General features: G+C 40.2%; 1 protein-coding gene across 5 annotated transcripts in view; it reads left to right on the top strand.

Annotated features, from left to right (window-relative positions):
- The first annotated feature begins 1,996 nt into the window (after positions 1–1,996).
- mib1 (MIB E3 ubiquitin protein ligase 1) overlaps positions 1,997–20,326 on the top strand; it is a 65,743-nt gene continuing 47,413 nt past the window's right edge. For 4 of the 5 annotated variants that reach the window (XM_086085088.1, XM_086085097.1, XM_086085105.1 and 1 more), the window contains exons 1-11: positions 1,998–2,859; positions 5,072–5,243; positions 8,878–9,007; positions 10,800–10,904; positions 11,860–11,926; positions 12,326–12,530; positions 12,610–12,793; positions 14,527–14,671; positions 14,760–14,893; positions 18,794–18,901; positions 18,987–19,184. In XM_086085088.1, coding sequence (XP_085941214.1) covers positions 2,631–2,859; positions 5,072–5,243; positions 8,878–9,007; positions 10,800–10,904; positions 11,860–11,926; positions 12,326–12,530; positions 12,610–12,793; positions 14,527–14,671; positions 14,760–14,893; positions 18,794–18,901; positions 18,987–19,184 — 1,677 coding nt within the window. In that variant the 5' untranslated portion in view covers positions 1,998–2,630. Of the gene's footprint in view, positions 2,860–5,071; positions 5,244–8,877; positions 9,008–10,799; positions 10,905–11,859; positions 11,927–12,325; positions 12,531–12,609; positions 12,794–14,526; positions 14,672–14,759; positions 14,894–18,793; positions 18,902–18,986; positions 19,185–20,326 lie in introns of all 5 variants that reach the window. The other variant, XM_086085121.1, reaches the window with a different exon arrangement.

Raw genomic sequence — 20,326 nt, forward strand, 5'->3', positions numbered from 1 at the left:
AACATAATTTATTGTCAATAACTACTCCAATAATTTTTTTTTCATACACTCTTTCTATTTCAACTGAGTGTGTAATTTTGACTTGATGAGTGATTTGTCGAGTGCCAAAAACTATTAACTTGGTTTTGTTTAAGTTTAATGATAATTAATTTAAGTCAAATCCGTTTTTTAATGTGTTCAATTTATTCTCCACAGTAGTCAGAATCTGCTTCTGGTTCTCTCCTGAACAGTAGAAAGTTGTGTCATCAACAAATAAGACACTTTTGAATATTTTTGAGACACAACAAGTATCATTTATATACAATATCAATAGTCTCGGGCCTAGCACAGACCCTTGGGGAACTCCATGAGTGATCTTCAAGTGTTTTGATTGTATATTGTTTAACTGTAAGTACTGATATCTATTGTCCAAATAACTTTTCATCCATTTATATGCTAAACCTTATGTCTCTCTAATGTATTCATTAATACAGAATGATCTACGGTATCAAATGCTTTTTATTTTTCAGATCTATAAAAATCCCAACAGTAATTTTTCTATTATCTATTTTATCTATTTTTTTCTTTTGCACTTGTCCTTATTAGGGTAGCGAAAGCATTTTGGGTTGTGGTTAGTTGTGTTTTTGTGGAATATGAACAAAGCTGCAAAATCCACCTGCTATTAGCCATCTTATTTTGCCACGTGCTGTCGATTGAAATGACATCACAATTGCTTAGGAGGTCACGACCAATCACGGCTCAGCTCGCAAACGTCACATTACCAAACTCAGAAAACAACTCAACAATCGATAAATATCAATTACGTGGACAGTAGACACAACGAGGAGTCGGAGATGTTAAAATGAAAGCATGTTTGAAAGCGTTATTACCTGTCTGTCTGGCATCTTCAAAAGTTTACTTTATTATTGTTTTATAAAACAGTGATTAAGATGTCTATACACCTGTATGGCAAGGACGAATGCTATAATGTTACTTCAAACACATAAGCTTACATATAAATATACTTTATGTGTTAATTGAAACTGATTAGTCACCATGTGTGTCATGTAAAAACAACCTCAAGGGGGGCGAGCTATGGAACCAACACATTACCCAAGGGCTTTACCAACCAACACGTGGCAATTAGTGTGTGTTAATTAAATTAACAGTCATACTGTACACACCAGGGCAGGGGTCACCAACCTTTTTGAAAGTAAGAGCTACATCTTGGGGACAGATTAATGCGAAAGGCTACCAGTTTGATACACACTAAGACAATTATTTCAATAGCCTATATACATTTAAAAATAATACACAGGTAGCGTACACATTACAAATTTACATTTTATAAATGCACTTTTTTTTAAAATATATATTTCAAATAATAGTGCATACAGTGAATAAAAATAGGAAATTATTATTGGACTATGGCACAGTGTGGATGGATGGATGGATATTGGACTATGATAGATTCTACAGGATGTCCTTATGAACAAATCTGTGTGATCTTTTTATACCGTGGGAAAAAACAGAATAACTAGTTTAGGCTAGTCGACAGCAGTTTACATTGAACATTTGCATGACTCAGGATTCTTGTCAGTCAACATTCTAATTGAACAAAGCCTCTAAAATAATGTGTACCAACAACATCATCATAAAAACTTTAAGATTTTTTGGGGGTCATTCAAATGTAAAATGAAGTTAACCACTGCATAAAAACTTAGCTTGCTCATGTCATATTGCACAGTTAGACCCTTTCCTATATGCGACAGTCAGGCTACTTTCTTTTTTTTTCACTTTTGGCACACCTTTAAATAATAATCTAATGTGTGTATATTATGTTATACTGTAGTGCTATATTTTAAATATAAATGATACACACATGTGTTTATATTGTTCCAAATAAGACAATCACCCTTATTTATAAAATTATAATTTAAGATATACAGGAACACGCTATGTGTGTGACGTCACGTCGCATACTGCTGGACGGTGCCAATGCGGCTGCGCGAGCACGCACGGCGTGCTCGTGGTCGTGCACTAAACGCTCGTGTTTCCTTCGTGTTTTTCCGTGCATCTCCGTCAAGCTAGTTGTTGTTGCTCGTCTGGCCACTCGGAGGGAGCGATGATGATTGACAATAATGGCGGCGGGTTTATTCTGACTTGACTCCAGCAGGGGGGGTAGGGAGAGGAGAAGAAAAGACTGAGAACCATCTCCGGGCCGACAAAGCGAACACCTCTCGGTGAATGTTATGCGACCGCACTGTGCAACTGGGATCCCCGAAAGGAGCGAGTATAACCGCAAAGACTTGGCTTGAGCAAGGAGGGGTTTGTCCATGCTAGCTTAGCTTAGCATTGAGGCTCGCTTAGCTTGCTAAGTTTGAGAGGTTAGCATTCTTGAGGCGACGAGGGTCAGCAAAGCAAACAATGTCGCCGCTTCGCCAGCTTTCCGCGTAATTGCTTTCCCAATTTCCAGTGGCTCGACGAATGCAGCGTTTGTTTGCCAAAGAAGACCCGATCTCCTCAAGCGGATAGCTTTCGCCGCGCTGTGCGGCTTCTGTTGCGGACTTGCATTCAAAGACTGCCCGCCGCCTTGTTGCTAGCTCGCTAACTTAAAAAGATTCGTTGGTGGCGCTTTCCTTGTTTCGCAAATGACCACCGGCAGGAACAACCGAGCCATGATGGAAGGAGTCGGCGCGAGAGTGGTTCGGGGACCCGACTGGAAGTGGGGCAAGCAGGACGGCGGAGAGGGACATGTCGGCACCGTCAGGAGTTTTGAAAGTCCGGAGGAGGTGGTGGTCGTCTGGGATAACGGCACCGCTGCGAACTACCGTTGCTCCGGAGCATACGACGTGAGAATATTAGACAGTGCTCCGACAGGTATGTTTCTCTTAACTGCAGTAAACATCCACCATTTTCAATGACGTTGGATACAATAATAACAAATTGTGCGAGGGGTTGTTTTGTTTACCGGGCCTAGATGGATGCAGACGCTCGACTGGCTGCCACACAATAAACTCAATGGAATGTTTTCACTTTTGTTTTGTAGTAGGACAGTTTTCTTTGTGTATTCAGCACACAGGCAAATGAAACTCGGATTAATTTCGTTACTTTTTGTTCAAACTCATAAACGTAACACTTCTAACTACGCAAGTGTAACACATTTAAAATAGTTTACAAAATATATATATTTTTAAATCATCACTTTTTATGAAATATTACTAACAACCAATGAGCTGAGTGGAACAAATCTGAACAGGTGTTTCATCCATGAATCAACTAATACATTTCCAACACCATCCACGCCTCTCTGTGACTCTATCAGTCTCTGTTGCAACCTGCTGATGACAGTCCGTAAGATCAGATGCCACTTCCTTCTGAGAACATCCTGTTTGATGCTTGGCATTAGCGGGGGTTTGTTGATCAAGCTGGTGACTTGATCCCAGAGATTTTGGGTTCAAACCCATGCCATTGTGACCACATTGAAGTATCTTTGAGCAAAATACTGAACCCCCCAGTTGCTCCTAATGCTGCGTCATCAGTAGATGAATAAACAGTAAAATGTAAAGCGCTTTGAATGCCTTATAAAGTGGAAAAGCGCTATATAAATAACATAATATTTACCCATACCAATATTTATTAAAGCAGCAAATGTATTGGTCGATTTATTTATCAAACACCTGTTGTGAATTTTGTCGTTCAGCTTGTTTGATTACATAAAAATACAGAAAGATTTGGACAAGTGAATTCAAAATATTAGAGAAGATAAAATCAAGTTAACCATTAAAGGTTGTAGAACATTTTAGGTTCAGCCTGAGTATAGTTAGAGGTTGACAATGCCGTTTAAAACCAATGGAACACATTCAGTCATAACATACGCATATAACACAATCCTTTGAATGCATAGGACAGGCATATGGCAGCGAGCCAGTTGGTGACTACCATAACAGGCTATTGTAGTAGTCGATATCTTCACCAAGTGCTCCTTCTTGTCCCACGCTACAAGTAGATGGACTTAAATGCACAACGTCAGTCACAGAATGCCAACCCAAATTTTGTCAGCTTTCACCATTTCCCTCTGAGGTCCATTTAATTTTGGATCATTAGTTTCAGGGTACAAACGGTTGCTTTAATGATGAACCCTTTATTAACTGTCAAGAGAGATCTACATCATTATTCAGTTCTTGTCAAATATCGTCCAAATACATGATACAGAAGAAGATCCAAATCAAAGTCCTTTTTGCTCACATAAACCTGATCAAACTGGCTACACAAACAGGCAATTAACAAATGTACAAAGTAAAATCAGCATGCAATAAAGCACCACACTTATGATTAAACAAAAAGCTTTACCTTTTAATTCTGGCTGACCTTTGATCTAGTGAGTAAGGCTGCAGCTATCAATTTTTTAAATTATTAATATATTTTTTACTGAAAATTCTATTGAATACTTGAGTATTTGGATATTTTATTTTTTCGCATGATTAAAGAATAATTATGATTACACAAGAGAATATATATATTTTTTTACTTAATGAACGTCCAACTGTTTTTTTTTTAGATAATTCTTTTATTTAAATTTTAAGTTTGCTTAGCGGCAAACTTCAGCGCAATTAATTAGGTTTTTTTTAAGCATCCTTACTTAGTTATTGAACATGATTTCTGGAAGATATTGTGTTGATATTGGTGGTAGCAGTCACAATATAAACTGGCACTAACTAACATCAGGAAGACGAGTCAAGGCAACCGTCATGCCATCACGCACTGCCGTGAACAACTTCAAAATAAAAGCCTACCAAGGCATTGATGTCCATGTATTTTTCGGTAAGCTATTTGGAAGGTGGCCTTCTCGCCGCATAGCATGAGCAAGTGTTGCTGCTGCTGGCATGACTGTCTTCCTAACATGCACTCATAAATGGGTACTCGAGGCAGAAACATTTATTTTAAAATCGAGGTAATCAATGACTCCCATCATCCCGACTAGTAAGATGCCCTGCATCTTTTTTTGGGTGTGTGAAAGGTATTTCCCGGGATATTCATGTGCAGCGACTTGCACCCACTTAACTCACCAACACTCCTCCTTGCCCCGCAGGCATCAAGCATGATGGAACAATGTGTGACACCTGCCGTCAGCAGCCCATCATTGGCATTCGCTGGAAATGTGCTGAGTGCACCAATTATGACCTCTGCACAACCTGTTACCATGGCGACAAACATCACCTGAGACACCGCTTCTACAGGATCACCACCCCAGGCAGCGAGAGGTTAGTTCAGCTGAATGCGCTTAAAAACACACACACAGACACTTAAGACTGGGTTACAATGCAATGTCTTTGGTTTGTTCCTTTCATTCTTCCTTCTCTTATTGGTGCGTCTGTGTTTATGTGATATTTGAGAATCTTTTGAGTGCGCCGCAGACACAATCTATCTGGGTGCTCCCAGCCCCTAGTTGCCAGGCAACAAACTCGCCTCGCTGAAATCTTTTCGGACGTAATATTAAGGTGGCAATTCCCATATATGGTGCATATGCCATAGCGGAAATAGTGACGTTGGATGACTTCCAAGTCCTTCTAATTTCAAAACAATGTTTTCAATAGGAAGTAATTGAAATGCAACGTTTTCCCCCCACAATTTGTAATTGTAAGATTACTTCACTGAAATGAGCCTGTTTTGAGGGGCCACCCCGTGTGTTGCTTCTAAGTGATCACATACCCCACCCGACATACCGCTGGGCCAATGACGAGTCTAGCTTCTGTTACCATGACAACTTGGAGCAAAGCCCTAACTACAGCAACATCTACTTGCCATGAGCATAGTCAAGAATGGGGGGTGGGGGGGAGTGAGCGGCCATAAAACAACAAAAGCATTTGAACTTGCGAAGGTAGCACTTCATACACTACATCATGTGTAACACAAATCCGCCACCTCCAAGTGGTCACTTTCCCAATCAGTTATTTGCTGTTTATCAGAAGGCTAAACTGCTCAACAACTCAGTGCAGCTCTGCTTTCCGTTTAGATTTGAAGTAATGGGTCTTATATGTTAGGCTTACGGTTAAATATTGGCAAATGAACCATGAACAAAAGACCATTCATTTATCTACTTCAATTTGTTGTTAGCGTACTACTAAACACTTTGACTCACCACTACAACTTCACAAAATACTAAATTCTGGGTCAGTAAGCCATAAATCAGATTACAACAGCAATGCAAACAAATCTGTGTCTTTATCATTTCAATCAGTAGACATCTGGGATAGGCTCCAGCACGCCCGTGACCCTCGTGAGGATAAGCGGTTCGCATATTGGATGGATGGGTGATATGCACAGTAAATATGTGGACAGTACTTCTTAAATGGGAAGTCAAGTCAAAAATTGTCGTTACTATAATATTTTCTATACTTCTCCACTAGTTTAAATGTGGCATTGTGATTTAATGCTGCGTTTGTGGAATACGAATTACGGTGCTCAGCGAAATCCACCCATTTTTATCCATCTCAGGGTGGCCATTTTGCCCCTTGCTGTCGACTGAAATTGACATCACAGTGCCTAATGCTGCATTCGGGGATGGTCGGAAGTTGTATATATCAGAGTTGGTTTTTCCCAGTTCCGACCTGAAGGCGTTCGAGGCGAAAGTAAACAACCAAAATGGCGGATAGTGATAAATTGTTTTACTTATTTTAGTCCTCAAAACTCATTTTGACCTCCAGCAAACTTGCCTTCTCACAATTTTGCTTCATTTCTTGTTTTTATCTTATTTTATAAGCATTCCATACAGTTCAGTAGTTCACCGTATAATTTCATGCAGGGAGATAGCGGCATACTGTCACGAACGTTGTGTTACATCAAGTTATGTCGAATATTTATGAATAAAGAAAGTTATCTAGTTTTATACTCGAGTAAATTGTGTTTTACCATTCACGGTGTGTGTTTCCAAAGGGGTCGCCATTGTAGAGTGACGTCATTTGTAGTCTGTCGGTGAAGTCGGGGTACTTTTTTCCCCCCGCGACTTCGCAAGTGGAATTTCTGAGTTCAAGGGGGCGTTCCCGCATACACTTTCTGGTTTGAACTCGGAAAAGTCCGACATCCGACCATCCTCAAATGCAGCATAAGGGCTCAGGTAACGAGCAATCACGATTCACTCGTTTTCTGAGTTTGGTCATGTGATGTTCCTTGTGAGACCTTCGACACTCAGATATGATGCCATTTTCAGTCGACAGTAAGTGGCAGTATAAAGCAAAATGAGCACCCTGAGATGGATAAAAACAAGTGGATTTTGCTGCTTAATTCAAATTCTACAAACACAATTGGGTTTAGTGGTGCCACATAGAAAATATTGTTAAGGAAAGTTTTGACCTGACTTCCCCTTTAAGTACTGAACTTGACTGGATGCTACATAGATACATGTATAAAATATATACTACATACAATGGATGGATGAGCATACTGTATATATAAAACTAACCAACCAAACAAAATATATATATTTAATCTAAATTGCTGCCGTTGCCACTTGAAATTGTGTTCACTACATTGCTATGTGAATTTGATTAGCTGAGCCTTTTTTCTGCAGGATAGTGTTTCAGTGGTTATCGTTACATTTTCCCTCTTTGCCATTATCTTTGGTACTCATCTGTTTTGAAATCACAGACAACACAAATGATGCTCAAGTACGATACACAGTATGATGCACAAGATATGCTGACATCTAACATGTTTATTCCTGGGAATAGTATGCTCCTTCTATTTTATTTATTATTTTTAATGATGATTGGTACTCTCTGTGGTTGAGTAGGTTTACTTGCCTGAGATGATGTTTTAAGCACACCAAGGCCTTTTTTTTCTTTTTTTTAAAAATCTCAAGCCAGCATCCCAACACAGAGGAACACATGGCCCAACAGACGGCGGTCTTTTCAAGTGAATACAACTTAATTTCCCCCTCGAGACAGACGGTGCACAGCACAATGGCTGCAGCGGTCGCACGCCCCCCTCCAGATCACACTAGTCTGCCAACGAGATGGGGTGGTGGGCCGTGGAGGGTTGTTACACCATATTAGATTCTTTCAGTTCATTCTGAGGAGGGAGTGGTTCACGGTGGTGGATTGCCACTGTCCAGCCGCCATACAATGTTTGAAGTTGTATTACTTTACTTTTTGAAAAATGCGCTGTGGCTACTTTTCACTTTTGTTTCCTTGATTATTCCTGCAAAATTATTTCATATATTGACCAACTTCATGGGGTTGTGTGTCTGGATGTGTTTGGCTTAGCAGTAGTGCTGCCATAAATGACCATTTTGCGAGTCGTCTAGTAACCAATTTCAGTTCCAATTTCAGATCATATGGAAATTGCAGCATATCACACCAGCAAGCAGCGTCTCTTATATAAAAATCATAAACATACAGCTTGAATTATTTGAGGTATGTGCAAAATAAAGATGACGACGATAGTACATTCAACAGTGGTTAAATTTAGCCGCCTTTACCAGTAATCCCGACATTTTTCATAATTATTTTTTGTACAAAATTGCAACATAAAAGAAATACTGTGGTCTAAACTTTTTGTTGCTGTTAGCTATACATGTTTATTTTAAAATATAAAAACTATACACTATGTATACTATAATAAATACCAAAATGAGGGGAAAAAATGCTTAAAGGTTAGGCGGAACATACCAGTACTTTGTTTTAGCACTCTGCTGATACTCAAAAGCAATGACTTGACTTGTACTCGGGTGCAAAAAACAAAATGTGATTGGGACATTCCTAGTGAAGTCTAGTTTAGTACACTGATATTTCCACATATCGGCATACTATGATATGCATTTTAAAATCTGTCCTACTCAGGACAAACTTCATAAGAAACCCGAGTGACTCAATGGGCTGTTTTTCTTGGTGTGGGCAGAGTACTCTTGGAGTCGAGACGCAAATCAAAGAAAATCACCGCCAGAGGCATCTTTACTGGAGGCCGGGTCGTGCGTGGCGTGGACTGGCAGTGGGAAGACCAGGATGGAGGCAACGGAAGGCGAGGAAAGGTAATGGCCAATTATACGCCTCCAAAACACACGTGACGCTACGTAACCTTTATTATATCAGTTTAAAGTGTGCACATACCTAAAGTATGACTTTGTATTTGTATTTTTCAAATGTGGAAGGCTACGAATACACGTTGAAAGGAAGCCATCCTTTTACATTATGTTTTGGTGTTCGATAATCATGCCTTTCCTCTTGCTGATTGATATTAATCCTGACTAATGCTGCGCATAAAAGTCATTATGAAGTCATTCCGTTGACAGATGGGGTTGCACTTGTTGTCCACTATCTGTACTACACACTGACATTGACTTGGCTCCAGTCCCGAGCATATTTTAAGAGCCCCTCACGGCAATTTGAGACTTCATTTTGCTATGTTATTTAATGGCATTTCTCATCACTATTTTATGATGCCGGCAGCAGTTATCGCGCCCCACCCAAAAAAACATTATCGTGTGTCCTAATGCTTCGATCTACTTATAGTGTAGCCCAAATTATAACTAAATCCATTAATCAATTACCTCTGCGAGGGGCTGAAAATACATAGGCCACATGTTTTAATGAATAAATTCATTTACTCCGGTGCTCTTCATCTCATGGCACTTTATTTACCTTATCATAGGTCTAGTGCCACAATCCACCCACATCCATCCATGACCTTGGATTTGGTCAACTTTCAATAACTAAAATTTACCATTGACATCATTCATCACAGATTTAAACTAATGGCTATCGGCATTCTAACACTTGTGTTAGCTGTAGGTAATGTTTAACCTTTTTGTTCCTTTGTAAAACCAAAATCCTTTACAAGTCAAAAAATGATTAAGACATGCAAAATAATACTCTCATAAATAAGTAGCATAAAAATGATAAAAAAAAAAAAAAAAGACCAACAGAGGAAATTTATTCTAATTTAAGTATTTTTCCAAATGTCTTTTTAAAATTGAATTAAAACTGGTCAAACTTATAAAGGTTTTTTCAGTAGCATTATTTAATGCCCAATAAGTCAACCACCATTGTTGGAAGCTAAAACATAATGCTTGACTTTTTGATGACAAATAATAAGCATACCCGTTGTGTTTTCTTACCCCAAAAATCTTCATATATGTTTTGTCATTAAGAAAAATTATTCATAATAAAATACAAACACAAAAATAAGGAAAGTACACAAATACGCATTTCTATTTGCATTACGCTGGCATCAGGTAGAATTCTCGTACCTCCAAAATCATTTATAAAAAATGTACCAGTTTTTTTAACCATTAACATTGCATCGTCAAAGAGAGCCAGTCATTGTCAATACTTTAGATTGGTTAATAATTTGTAATAATAGCACACTTGTGTAGCATATATTTAAGAAATATATGACATTTATGAAATTGTAAAGATAAGGGGTTTTGGCCTAATTACAAAAAATGATTTTCTATATTTTTAAACTTTAAAATGGGTCAGTTAGACCCACAACTTAACTATAGGGTAAAATTACTCCCGACCCAAAAAACAATGACACTATTTGAATGCAAATTGTTAAAAGGTAGTACCAAGTAGACCATATAAGTATGTGGCCCCTAGTCTCTGAACTAAGCGTTCAACCCCTAGCTCAGTACGTGTGTATCCCATAAACACTGAGTCTTCTTTAAATGAGTTTGCCTCCTTCCTGCCAACACCATTCCTAAGCACTCACGTAGAGTTAATCCTTTGATGTTGGCAGAGGTGAAATTATTTGTGGTGCACATTACATACGTACAAAAAGGAGTGCATCCAATAGTTACAGTTCTTCTTTTTCCTTAACAGGTGACTGAGATTCAAGACTGGAGCGCAGCCAGCCCTCATAGTGCCGCCTACGTTTTATGGGACAATGGGGCCAAGAACCTGTACCGTGTCGGTTTTGAGGGAATGGTGAGCACACAGACATGGACTGATACACACGCACAGACACACACCCACAGTGTCCTTCATACATCATCTGTCAGGTGGCTTTTGTATTTGGCCGCAGGGTGGAGGGTCTTTTTTTTTTTCCCCCTCAGAGGCCTTTGTGAGAGCCACGCTGGGCTTGGCCACCATTGTATGTACAAGCAGCTGGAGGTGGAACCCATCTGCATGATAAAGGCAATCTGCTTTTTGAGGGTGGGGGGGAGAGTGAACACGGAGGTCAACCTTGAGTTGGGGAGGGGTATTGCGGGTGCATCTACACACGCGTCTCTGATTAAAAGCACGCGTCTTCTCATTGGTGGAGTTTGACTTTGTTTAGTGAAAGAAGCCGACCGGGTTTTCTGGTTGCATAACCGATTTGTTTTGTTATTCTAATGCAGTGGAACCTCTAAGGCTGACCACTATATGTTCTAATTAGTAATACGGGAAATATAAGTAATTTTTTCCAGGGCCAAACTCTCTCCATTGTAAAGCCTTTATTAAAAACAATTGGAATAAATGCCCCAAAAAGCCAAAGAAAAAGCAAAATACACACTTATTCCTTGCTTCCTGAACTGCTGTTCTAAACTAATGCTGCTTGTGACTTAGTCATGTTTTGACAATATAGCTAAAGTCTCTGTTGTTCACACAATCACAAGATAAAATGTGTGCTATTGACTTGATACAGTAGAACATTCTCATGAGAGGAATGCGTCTTCTTCCCTTGAACTCCACACATCCATCCACACAGTGCCGCAACATAGTGCTTGCCGTCTCACCTTGTCGCCATGTTGCTGATATTGTTGCACTGAGCAAACCAACTCTCGCAGGCAGCAGCAGCTTAAGTGTCTGCATTCCGTGTTTTTATTATTCATGCTTATGCCCTTGCGCGAGCTCCCACGGGCCACTGACTTACAGAGCCTTTGCTTCCTGTCTCTCGCAGTCGGACCTGAAATGTGTTCAGGACGCCAAAGGAGGTTCCTTTTACAGAGACCACTGTCCTGTGTTGGGTAAGTAAGCCAGCTGGCCTTGTTCTTTGGCATTATCAGGCCAATTCTCGCCTATTGCTGTGCTGCAGCAATCCTAGGGCAGCAGAGTTTCTGATGTAGTTAAGCGTGTATGGCCACTAGGTGGTAGCACCACATTCTTGCTTGGTGTCAGTGCAGTTTCCCAAGGATAAATTTTTTTCCCCTCCCTCATGTCATAGTAGCCTAAATTATATGACCTTAAAGTTAAATGGTGCCATTAATGTTTCTGTTCATGCAGTAAATATTACATTTATTATTTTTGGCACCAGGTAGTTTATGGTTTATAACTACATTTCACACCAAGTTTTGTATGAATTGTTATTCTGATGGCTGGAAATATATATTTTTTGACAAATAGGTTATATTTTTTGTTTCTCTTAGGTGAACAAAATGGCAACAGGAACCCCGGCGGTCTTCAGATCGGAGACCTGGTCAACATCGACTTGGACCTGGAGATTGTCCAATCACTGCAGCACGGCCACGGCGGCTGGACCGACGGCATGTTCGAAACGCTCACCACCACCGGCACGGTGTGCGGCATAGACGAAGATCACGACATCGTTGTGCAGTATCCCAGTGGGAACAGGTACGTTTTCCGATTCTGGTATTGAAAGTGAAATGAAATGGGATGTGTCAATGAAGCAAGTACATTTTACTGTCCACAGGTGGACGTTCAACCCCGCTGTGCTAACTAAAGCCAACGTGGTGCGCAGCGGTGAAGTGGCGGCTGGAGCGGAGGGAGGAACTTCACAGTTCCTGGTGGGCGACCTGGTTCAGATTTGCTACGACATCGACCGCATCAAGCTGCTACAAAAAGGCCACGGCGAGTGGGCTGAGGCCATGCTGCCTGTAAGTCTTTTGGGGGGAATGCATAGCGATTTTATTTAAACCTATTTCTTTCAAAATCAAGAGGCCCCGCCAAAAATCACAGTGTGTGGGGTACTTGAGATGACCACCATAACACAACACGACACACCACACGCATAGCGACATCTGTCGCAATGAGAAGAAGACTAATCTGTTAAGTGCTGCATGGGAAATATAAAGAGAAAGTAGTAGAAGAACGAGTAATAGAAGAAGCTAGGCTAACTGTTAGCTGTCTGGGAACCACATTGCGGTAACAAACTCATCTCCTTGTTGTTTTTGTTATGATTGTAAATTGCCCCAATTGTGGGGCATTTAGAAGATGTTTGATTCATAAATGGTCAATTAAAAAGACTATTATTAAGATATTTTTGGGCAAGTTTTGACATTAAGCAGCTCAAATGACGTTGGACATGTTATACAAACCATCAACACAGCCAGTAACTGTAATTGTACTTTTGTCCACCAACAGCGCAAGTTCCTAATTAGTTATTACTCCGTGTAATGTCACAATCTTGGAGTCTGTAGCTCGGCTAAATCATACAAGTTTTTTTGTGATCAGAAAATAATCACTCAAGTCTCAAAATAACACAAACCACAAGATAATCATACTAGGTAATATTTTAGAGACATCCAACAATTGGACTTTGATCAGAAATGGGCAAAAGGCTAAATTTTGGCCTGTTTATTGATACGTATGTACATAGCAGGATACATGTTAGAAATGAAGAAACATGATTTACCTAAACAACATAAAATGTGCCTGTGCATGCTATCAGTTTTGAATAGTCAACCTTCTAAGGTAAAAGACAGGCTCAGTTAAAAATGGCAACAATGTTTAGTATTTCTAAAAACCTAGAGATGTGCTGTGCTTTTTCTCTCTCTCGCAATTTAAAGGTTTCATGGTGTCTTAATAAAATGTCTGACCTTCTTCTGTCAGAATACACAAAGGGTAAAGAATTAAAAAAAAACTTGTATATCCACTTGGTTGTTGAAATTGCTCATTTTTATGTAATGTACTAACCAGCTGAATCTGTTCTGATGTACTTAAATTTTATTTTTTTTTTTAATGTATTTTGGTTTGGCCGCAGTGGAAATTAAAAATTTTGAGGAATGCAATTACCATTTGCCCCTTGGCACTGGCGCTCATTAGATAGCCTCCCTTCAAAACATACCTTTTTTTTTTTGTCAAACTAATATATTTTTCCTTTAACGATCAATAGCGTCCTTTAACGCAAAGCATCATTGCCATCCAGAATCTTTGATGCAACTTAATAGCAATTTATCTACTCCAAGATGCCACCTGTCTCTACCTAATGAGCCAGAGCCGTCTTTGTTATTGATGACAAGCACACACAAAGCTTGACAAACTCCAAAGTGTCTCTTGTAATCTGGATTGAGACATTGTAAAACAATGTCTCTGTCGAGGCTTTGCTACACAAATGATGAATAGCTACCAAAGTTGAGACGTCTCGCTCTTTCTTTATATCCTTGACTAAAATGGATTGTCATCTTAATCATATCATGAAGTGATGTTTTATTGTGTTATTTGTCGTGTTTTATTTGCTGTGAGCTTTGTTTCATTTTCACGCCTCCCTCCCTTATTTTTACCTTATCTCACCATTCTTTTATTCACTCCCCCCCTCTGTGTATGTGTATATATCACATAGCCCTAAGACAACTATTTTAATGAGTTTTGTCGCAACATTCATCAACAGACCCTGGGGAAGGTGGGCCGTGTGCAGCAGATCTACTCTGACAGCGACCTGAAGGTGGAGGTGTGCGGGACATCGTGGACATACAATCCCGCCGCCGTCACCAAGATCGCGCCCTCGGGCTCCGCCGTTAGCAACGCCTCCGGAGGTTTGTGCCAACGGCACCTGTGTGCCATGACATTGACACGGAAACTCTTTATGATGTTTTTTTCCCCCCTCACTTTTTGTTTGTCCAGAGCGTCTCTCCCAGCTGCTGAAGAAACTGTTCGAGACGCAGGAGTCCGGCGACATCAACGAGGAGCTGGTTAAGGCGGCAGCCAATGGAGATCTGGCCAAGGTGGAAGACATTTTGAAGAGACCCGAAGTTGACGTAAGTGCCATTTTGCAACCACCCGGGGGCGCATATCGTCTTGGACCAGCCTAAACAGGCTGCTATAGAAATTAAACGTTGGCATTTTGGGACCCATTTTTTTACTCATCTCCAGCTGTACATGCTCATATTATATTTCTCAATAATAACCACGAGGCATTTAATTTTGTTACAGCTGGCTTGTGCATTTTAATGTGTCGAGGTTCAACCCGCAGCTTCGGGCTTTAGATATAATTTCTTCTTGAAATGACAATTTAATTGTGGAAAAATACTATTGTTTTGGTTTTTCGGAAATATTACTCATCCCGTTCGTTGGCCTTTGGACTGAGGTTGGCGAGCACGTGAGAGGCGCAGCTGGCTGCTGAAGGGCAAAAGTTTATGGTCTCCAAATTCAAGGCTGGATTTTTTTTTAGCACTCAGAGGTGCAGGCAATGAATAAGACAAGGACCCAGCTGGATTTTAGATGCTGTTTTTTTATTGTCACTTTTGACATTAAGAACGCCACAAATACAGCGTAAACACTAAGGCTGTATAATAGTGTATAATAGTGTTGCACCGAATATTCGGTGCAACACTATTATATATAATAATGTATATGCTGCATTCGGCCGAAAGAATATAGCCGAAATAGGTTGTGATGACGCAAGCAAAAAAACGCTGCAAGTAAGCGTCTGTTTGAAGTAAACAGCTAACGCGGGGGTGATTGGCCGCCTCGCTTTTCGCTGGCTTTTCACCATGTGAGTTTGCACCGGTGGGTCACAGCAGCTCCCGGGGTCGTTGCGCGCACGGGAGGAGAGGGGCGTCGCTTGGTGTACAACTTTTAAGTGGATCGAAAAAAGACAGAACTGCCGTGTACTGCAGTACAGGTGTGCTGCTCTTTCTCCTGCACCGCCTTCCCCTTTTTTTTCTCTTTTTTTTTTAATATATAAGAGCCCCTCGAACGCTTCCACCAGCATCCCGGTGGCGGTGCTAAATACTTTAGCTAATGCTAGCACTATTGCTACAGTTTTAAACACTGAAACACTTACCGCTATCTCCGGGTGGCGACAGACCTGTACAGGACGCTGTTTGTGACTTTGCAGTCCGTTCCCAAAGCCGATTAGCTGGTGTGAACAAATTTATTGAATTTATTTTTAAAACGTTGGTGAATATGTGAATGTGCCGATTTTAAGTGCGCAGCACCTTGTCTCACCGCACGCATCCGTGTCTGCCTGTGCGAACTACATTGACTATAAAGTGCAATCGCACCAACAGAAAATGCTCAACCCTCATTTGGTGTTTAATATACCATTAGCCGCCAACATGTCTGTGGTGTGGGCACATTTCAATTTATGTTGTGATTTGTTAAAATGCCAGTGCTAAATAAATATTTTATAATAATATAATTGTAATTAATTATAATAAATGTAGTGATAGTAAAAATTGGCATAATTTTTTTCCCGGCTTTTCGGTTTTTGGACAAACATTTTCATTTCGGTGCATCCCTACTATATAATGCACGTCAGCAATATTTCATCTCCTGAGGTAGTATCGGAGCTAGGATAAAATGGTCATTGTTAGTGACTTCGTAATAGCCTTCCTCCTGGCTCCTTTCTTGTCGTACGGAAAATTAGTCTGCTCATTTCTCTGTCTGAACTAGAGTTAAACTCGCTTGGGGCTTTTTCAAATAGTTGATAAGAGAGGTCATAAAAGTCACTAACATGGTCACACTAACTGTGCTTTTGTAAAGTAGCTCCTCTCTGTTTGCAGTCATGTTTTTATGCATGCAGTGCATGTCAGCAGGGCCGCTCTTTGAACTTAGACCTGGCAGTTTTTCCACATTCGGTTGTCGTACCTCAGGTGGGATGTTTTGACACATGAATGCTCACTGCTCACATCTTGTTGGGTTGAAAGTAAAGAGCCATAATGATAAAATATGTAATTTATTCATATTTTTTTTATTATTGTTATTGTTTTTATTTATGTATGTATGTATGTATTTATTTATTTATTTCATCAACTAAACAAAGTAAAGCACCATCATACAGCATCCAGAAATTAGATAGTTTGTTGCATAACCCTAGCTCTCTTTTACACTGCCCGTAAAAGCCAGCATTTTTCCATTTTACACAAAAGCGGGGTGTTGCCACAATTGCATGAAAGCCTGGGGAAGAACCTGAGGAGTGTCTAACTCCCATTTAATTATTTGATAAAAAAATTATTTTGTCTCCGTGTGAAAGCGCGCACAGCGTTGTGGCAATATCCTGTTTTAAAGATGCTGGTGATTGGCACGCGAATGCTCCCGACTGCGTCACGCTGTTACTGCCGCGTATTGGGGCTGAGCGTCTCTGAGGAGAGCGCTGAGATCCTCCTATTTGTGCGTCCTTCTCAATCTGAGAAGCATTACTGCAGGGGCCCAAGGAGGCATGATGCGCAATGGTGTGCACTGCAGCACAAACCTGATTCGTAGACACGTGCGTGTGTGTCGTTTCAAGCCTGGCTCAGCCCACAACCCAGAGGAAACTTCTGTTTGACACACAGAAGAAGCCTACGTAGACTGTTACTAGTTACATTTAGTTTGCACTGTTGACTTTATTCAAAGAGTCATAACTAACATAACTCGGTGTGAGTTATGTTAGTTAAAAGCTGGTCGTATGCCCTACTGCCGCTCATTGGAATTATTTGTTTAAAGCTGAGCACACAAAGCCTGACCGTGATCTGCCTGCCAGGACAAGCAAGGGGTGTCTCGAGATTCTCAAAAATGAGTCCACATGAATATTTATTTGTACTTGTTCAGTTTTTAGTTGTGTGCTCATGAAGCATGGCTGCAAGTGCAGTCTCTAGCACCTCTCACACAGCTTGTAAAATATGACGTTTTTTCCGTGTTCCCGTTCTGTATAAACATCACTGACATGGAATAGAGACGACACCCATGTGTAAGGGAATTCCGTAGATGGGTTTGAAGTTTACCTAGTACAGGGGATCGTCGGATAATAAAAACGGAGGTTTTGAGGTTGCATGCAATGAACTAGTTGTTGGGGGGGCTCAGAAGAAGTCGAAGAGTTACCAGCACACTTACTAGTTAGCATTAGTTTTTTTTATATTTATGACCATATACAATTGATTGTCATTGCTACTGTCACCATAGTTTTATTGGGCTACTGTATCTTCCGACATACAAATTCGGGTTAGGTTGCCACCCTTGAAACTACTTCTTCGTAAACCGAGAACCCCTATATTCAGGCTTTTTTTTTTGCATCACATCATACTTTGAGGGGACATATAATAGAACATGATGCATCATTAATTATTGAGCATTCGGCTCAAATATATTTATGCCTGGTTAAAGAGCAATTAAGAATACTTAATGTTGAACATTCAATTGGTTTTCATTTAAGATAAAGTTTTTTCCTCAAATTCATATTGTTCATACCAGCAAACTTATTTTCTAGAAACATTTCCTGAGAGGCAATTTTACACCTAAATAAAACAAAAAATATGAATGCATTTCAGTTCAAGCTTAGCATTTCTTGTATACAAAACATAAGGTATTCAGTGTTTCCCACACCATGCTAATACTTGGGCCGGCCACCCACGTAAACTGGCCACCACGCAAGTAGATTTCAATAAATTTTTATAAAAATATATATAAAAAGAAAACAAAAAAACGTGTCATGACCAGATATACCGCATATAACATTAGTTCGCTGTCACTCACTTGTGAATCATGAGGTTCGAGGAGACACAAGTAGCAGGACTGACACCACCGTCCCCCCAAATAGATTTCAAATCTGTGGGGAACAACAACAACAAAAGGAATAAACAACCTTTCATTTTCATCTACTTAACGCCACAGTACAGTGCAGCTCAAATTACTCGAGGACTCGTTTCAGCCCTTATGATTGTGCTTGTTTGTTGCAGGTGAACGGGCAGTGTGCTGGACACACTGCGATGCAGGCAGCGAGTCAGAATGGTCACGTGGACGTTCTCAAACTTCTGCTTAAACACAACGTTGATCTCGAGGCAGAGGTTGGCATCACTGAAGACCCCCCCCCCCCCCCTTCCCCACCTCAAGCTGCACTCCATCTTACTACTGGTGTTTTACTGTACTCAGGACAAAGACGGGGATCGGGCGGTGCACCATGCAGCCTTCGGTGACGAGGGCTCAGTCATTGAGGTGTTGCAGAGGGGCGGCGCCGACTTGAACGCCAGGAACAAACGCAGGCAGACGCCATTGCACATAGCTGTCAACAAGGGACACCTGCAGGTGGTCAAAACGCTGCTGGACTTTGGCTGCCACCCCAGCCTCCAGGTATCCATCCACACTTTTTATTTGCGTTCATAATTCAAATTAGACCAATCATCTTATAGCGGACCTAATATGACCTTTTTCACAATTAAAAACATTTCCCAGGTGTTTTAATAACATGTCACAGTAAACGGCTGATATTCGCCAGGGATGGTGATTGACCCCAGCCATGAATAGTAGAAAACCTGTTGTTGATGTTCCACAAATGTTTATATTTGCCCATTTCAATGGTTTACTTCAAACATTAATAATGCCACAAACTATGATCCCAAAACTTTAATGAAACTTCAAACTCATTCTAAAATATTTACCTTAAAATAAAAGGCGTCACAGGTGATTGATCATGATTGATTTTTAATAGCCCCTTAGTAGAACAAAAACACACTCATCTGGCAAAGACTTTCCACGACTTAACTCCTCTCCAGCATACAAAAATCTCTTCTCTCAGTGGATGTATCACCTCTTCAACATTCTTGCTTGACTCAAATGACCGCTTTCCTCTAGAGTCAAGGTTTTGGCACCATCTTATGGCAGCATAGGGTATTACAGATGTGAATAGACAGTTTTTCACTGTACATTCTACAACCCATTGTTTAAGTCTCCCTGAACTTAGCCTCTTTTTGAGGGGTTGGTCCTGTCAAATAAAATTGAGCAGCTGATCACCCCTGCCCCTTTGCTACCAAATACAGATCAACCATATAGATTGAGGCCGATTTGGAGCAGATAAGCATTTTGAGGAAAAGGAAAAAAAAAACATTGCATCAACAGTTTTATCTTAGACAATAGACATCTTTGTTTTAATATTCTAACAGAAAGTTTAAGGTCATCAGCATGGCTTAAAATATTATAAAACGAAAACTCACAACTAAATACCATAACTCCCTATAGTTTTCTACTGTAAAAACTTTCCCCAAACTTTCACATATCAAACCAAACCAAAACAAAAGATAAGTTCCCAGGGTCAGCAGAATCTCTTTTAAACTTAACTGAATAGTTCTCCTGAGGTTAACACAGTTTTAAATTAATATTTTATTGGGTGATCGGATTTAATTAATTAAAAATGCTGATACCAAAATTTGTCAAAATACCGAATATTGTCACAGATGATCGGTCTATCCTTATTACTATTTTCAGCTTTTTGCGAC

Source organism: Leptonotus elevatus, chromosome 1, assembly GCF_054856555.1.
Source record: "Leptonotus elevatus isolate MCC_2025b chromosome 1, RoL_Lele_1.0, whole genome shotgun sequence".
NCBI lineage: Eukaryota > Metazoa > Chordata > Actinopteri > Syngnathiformes > Syngnathidae > Leptonotus > Leptonotus elevatus.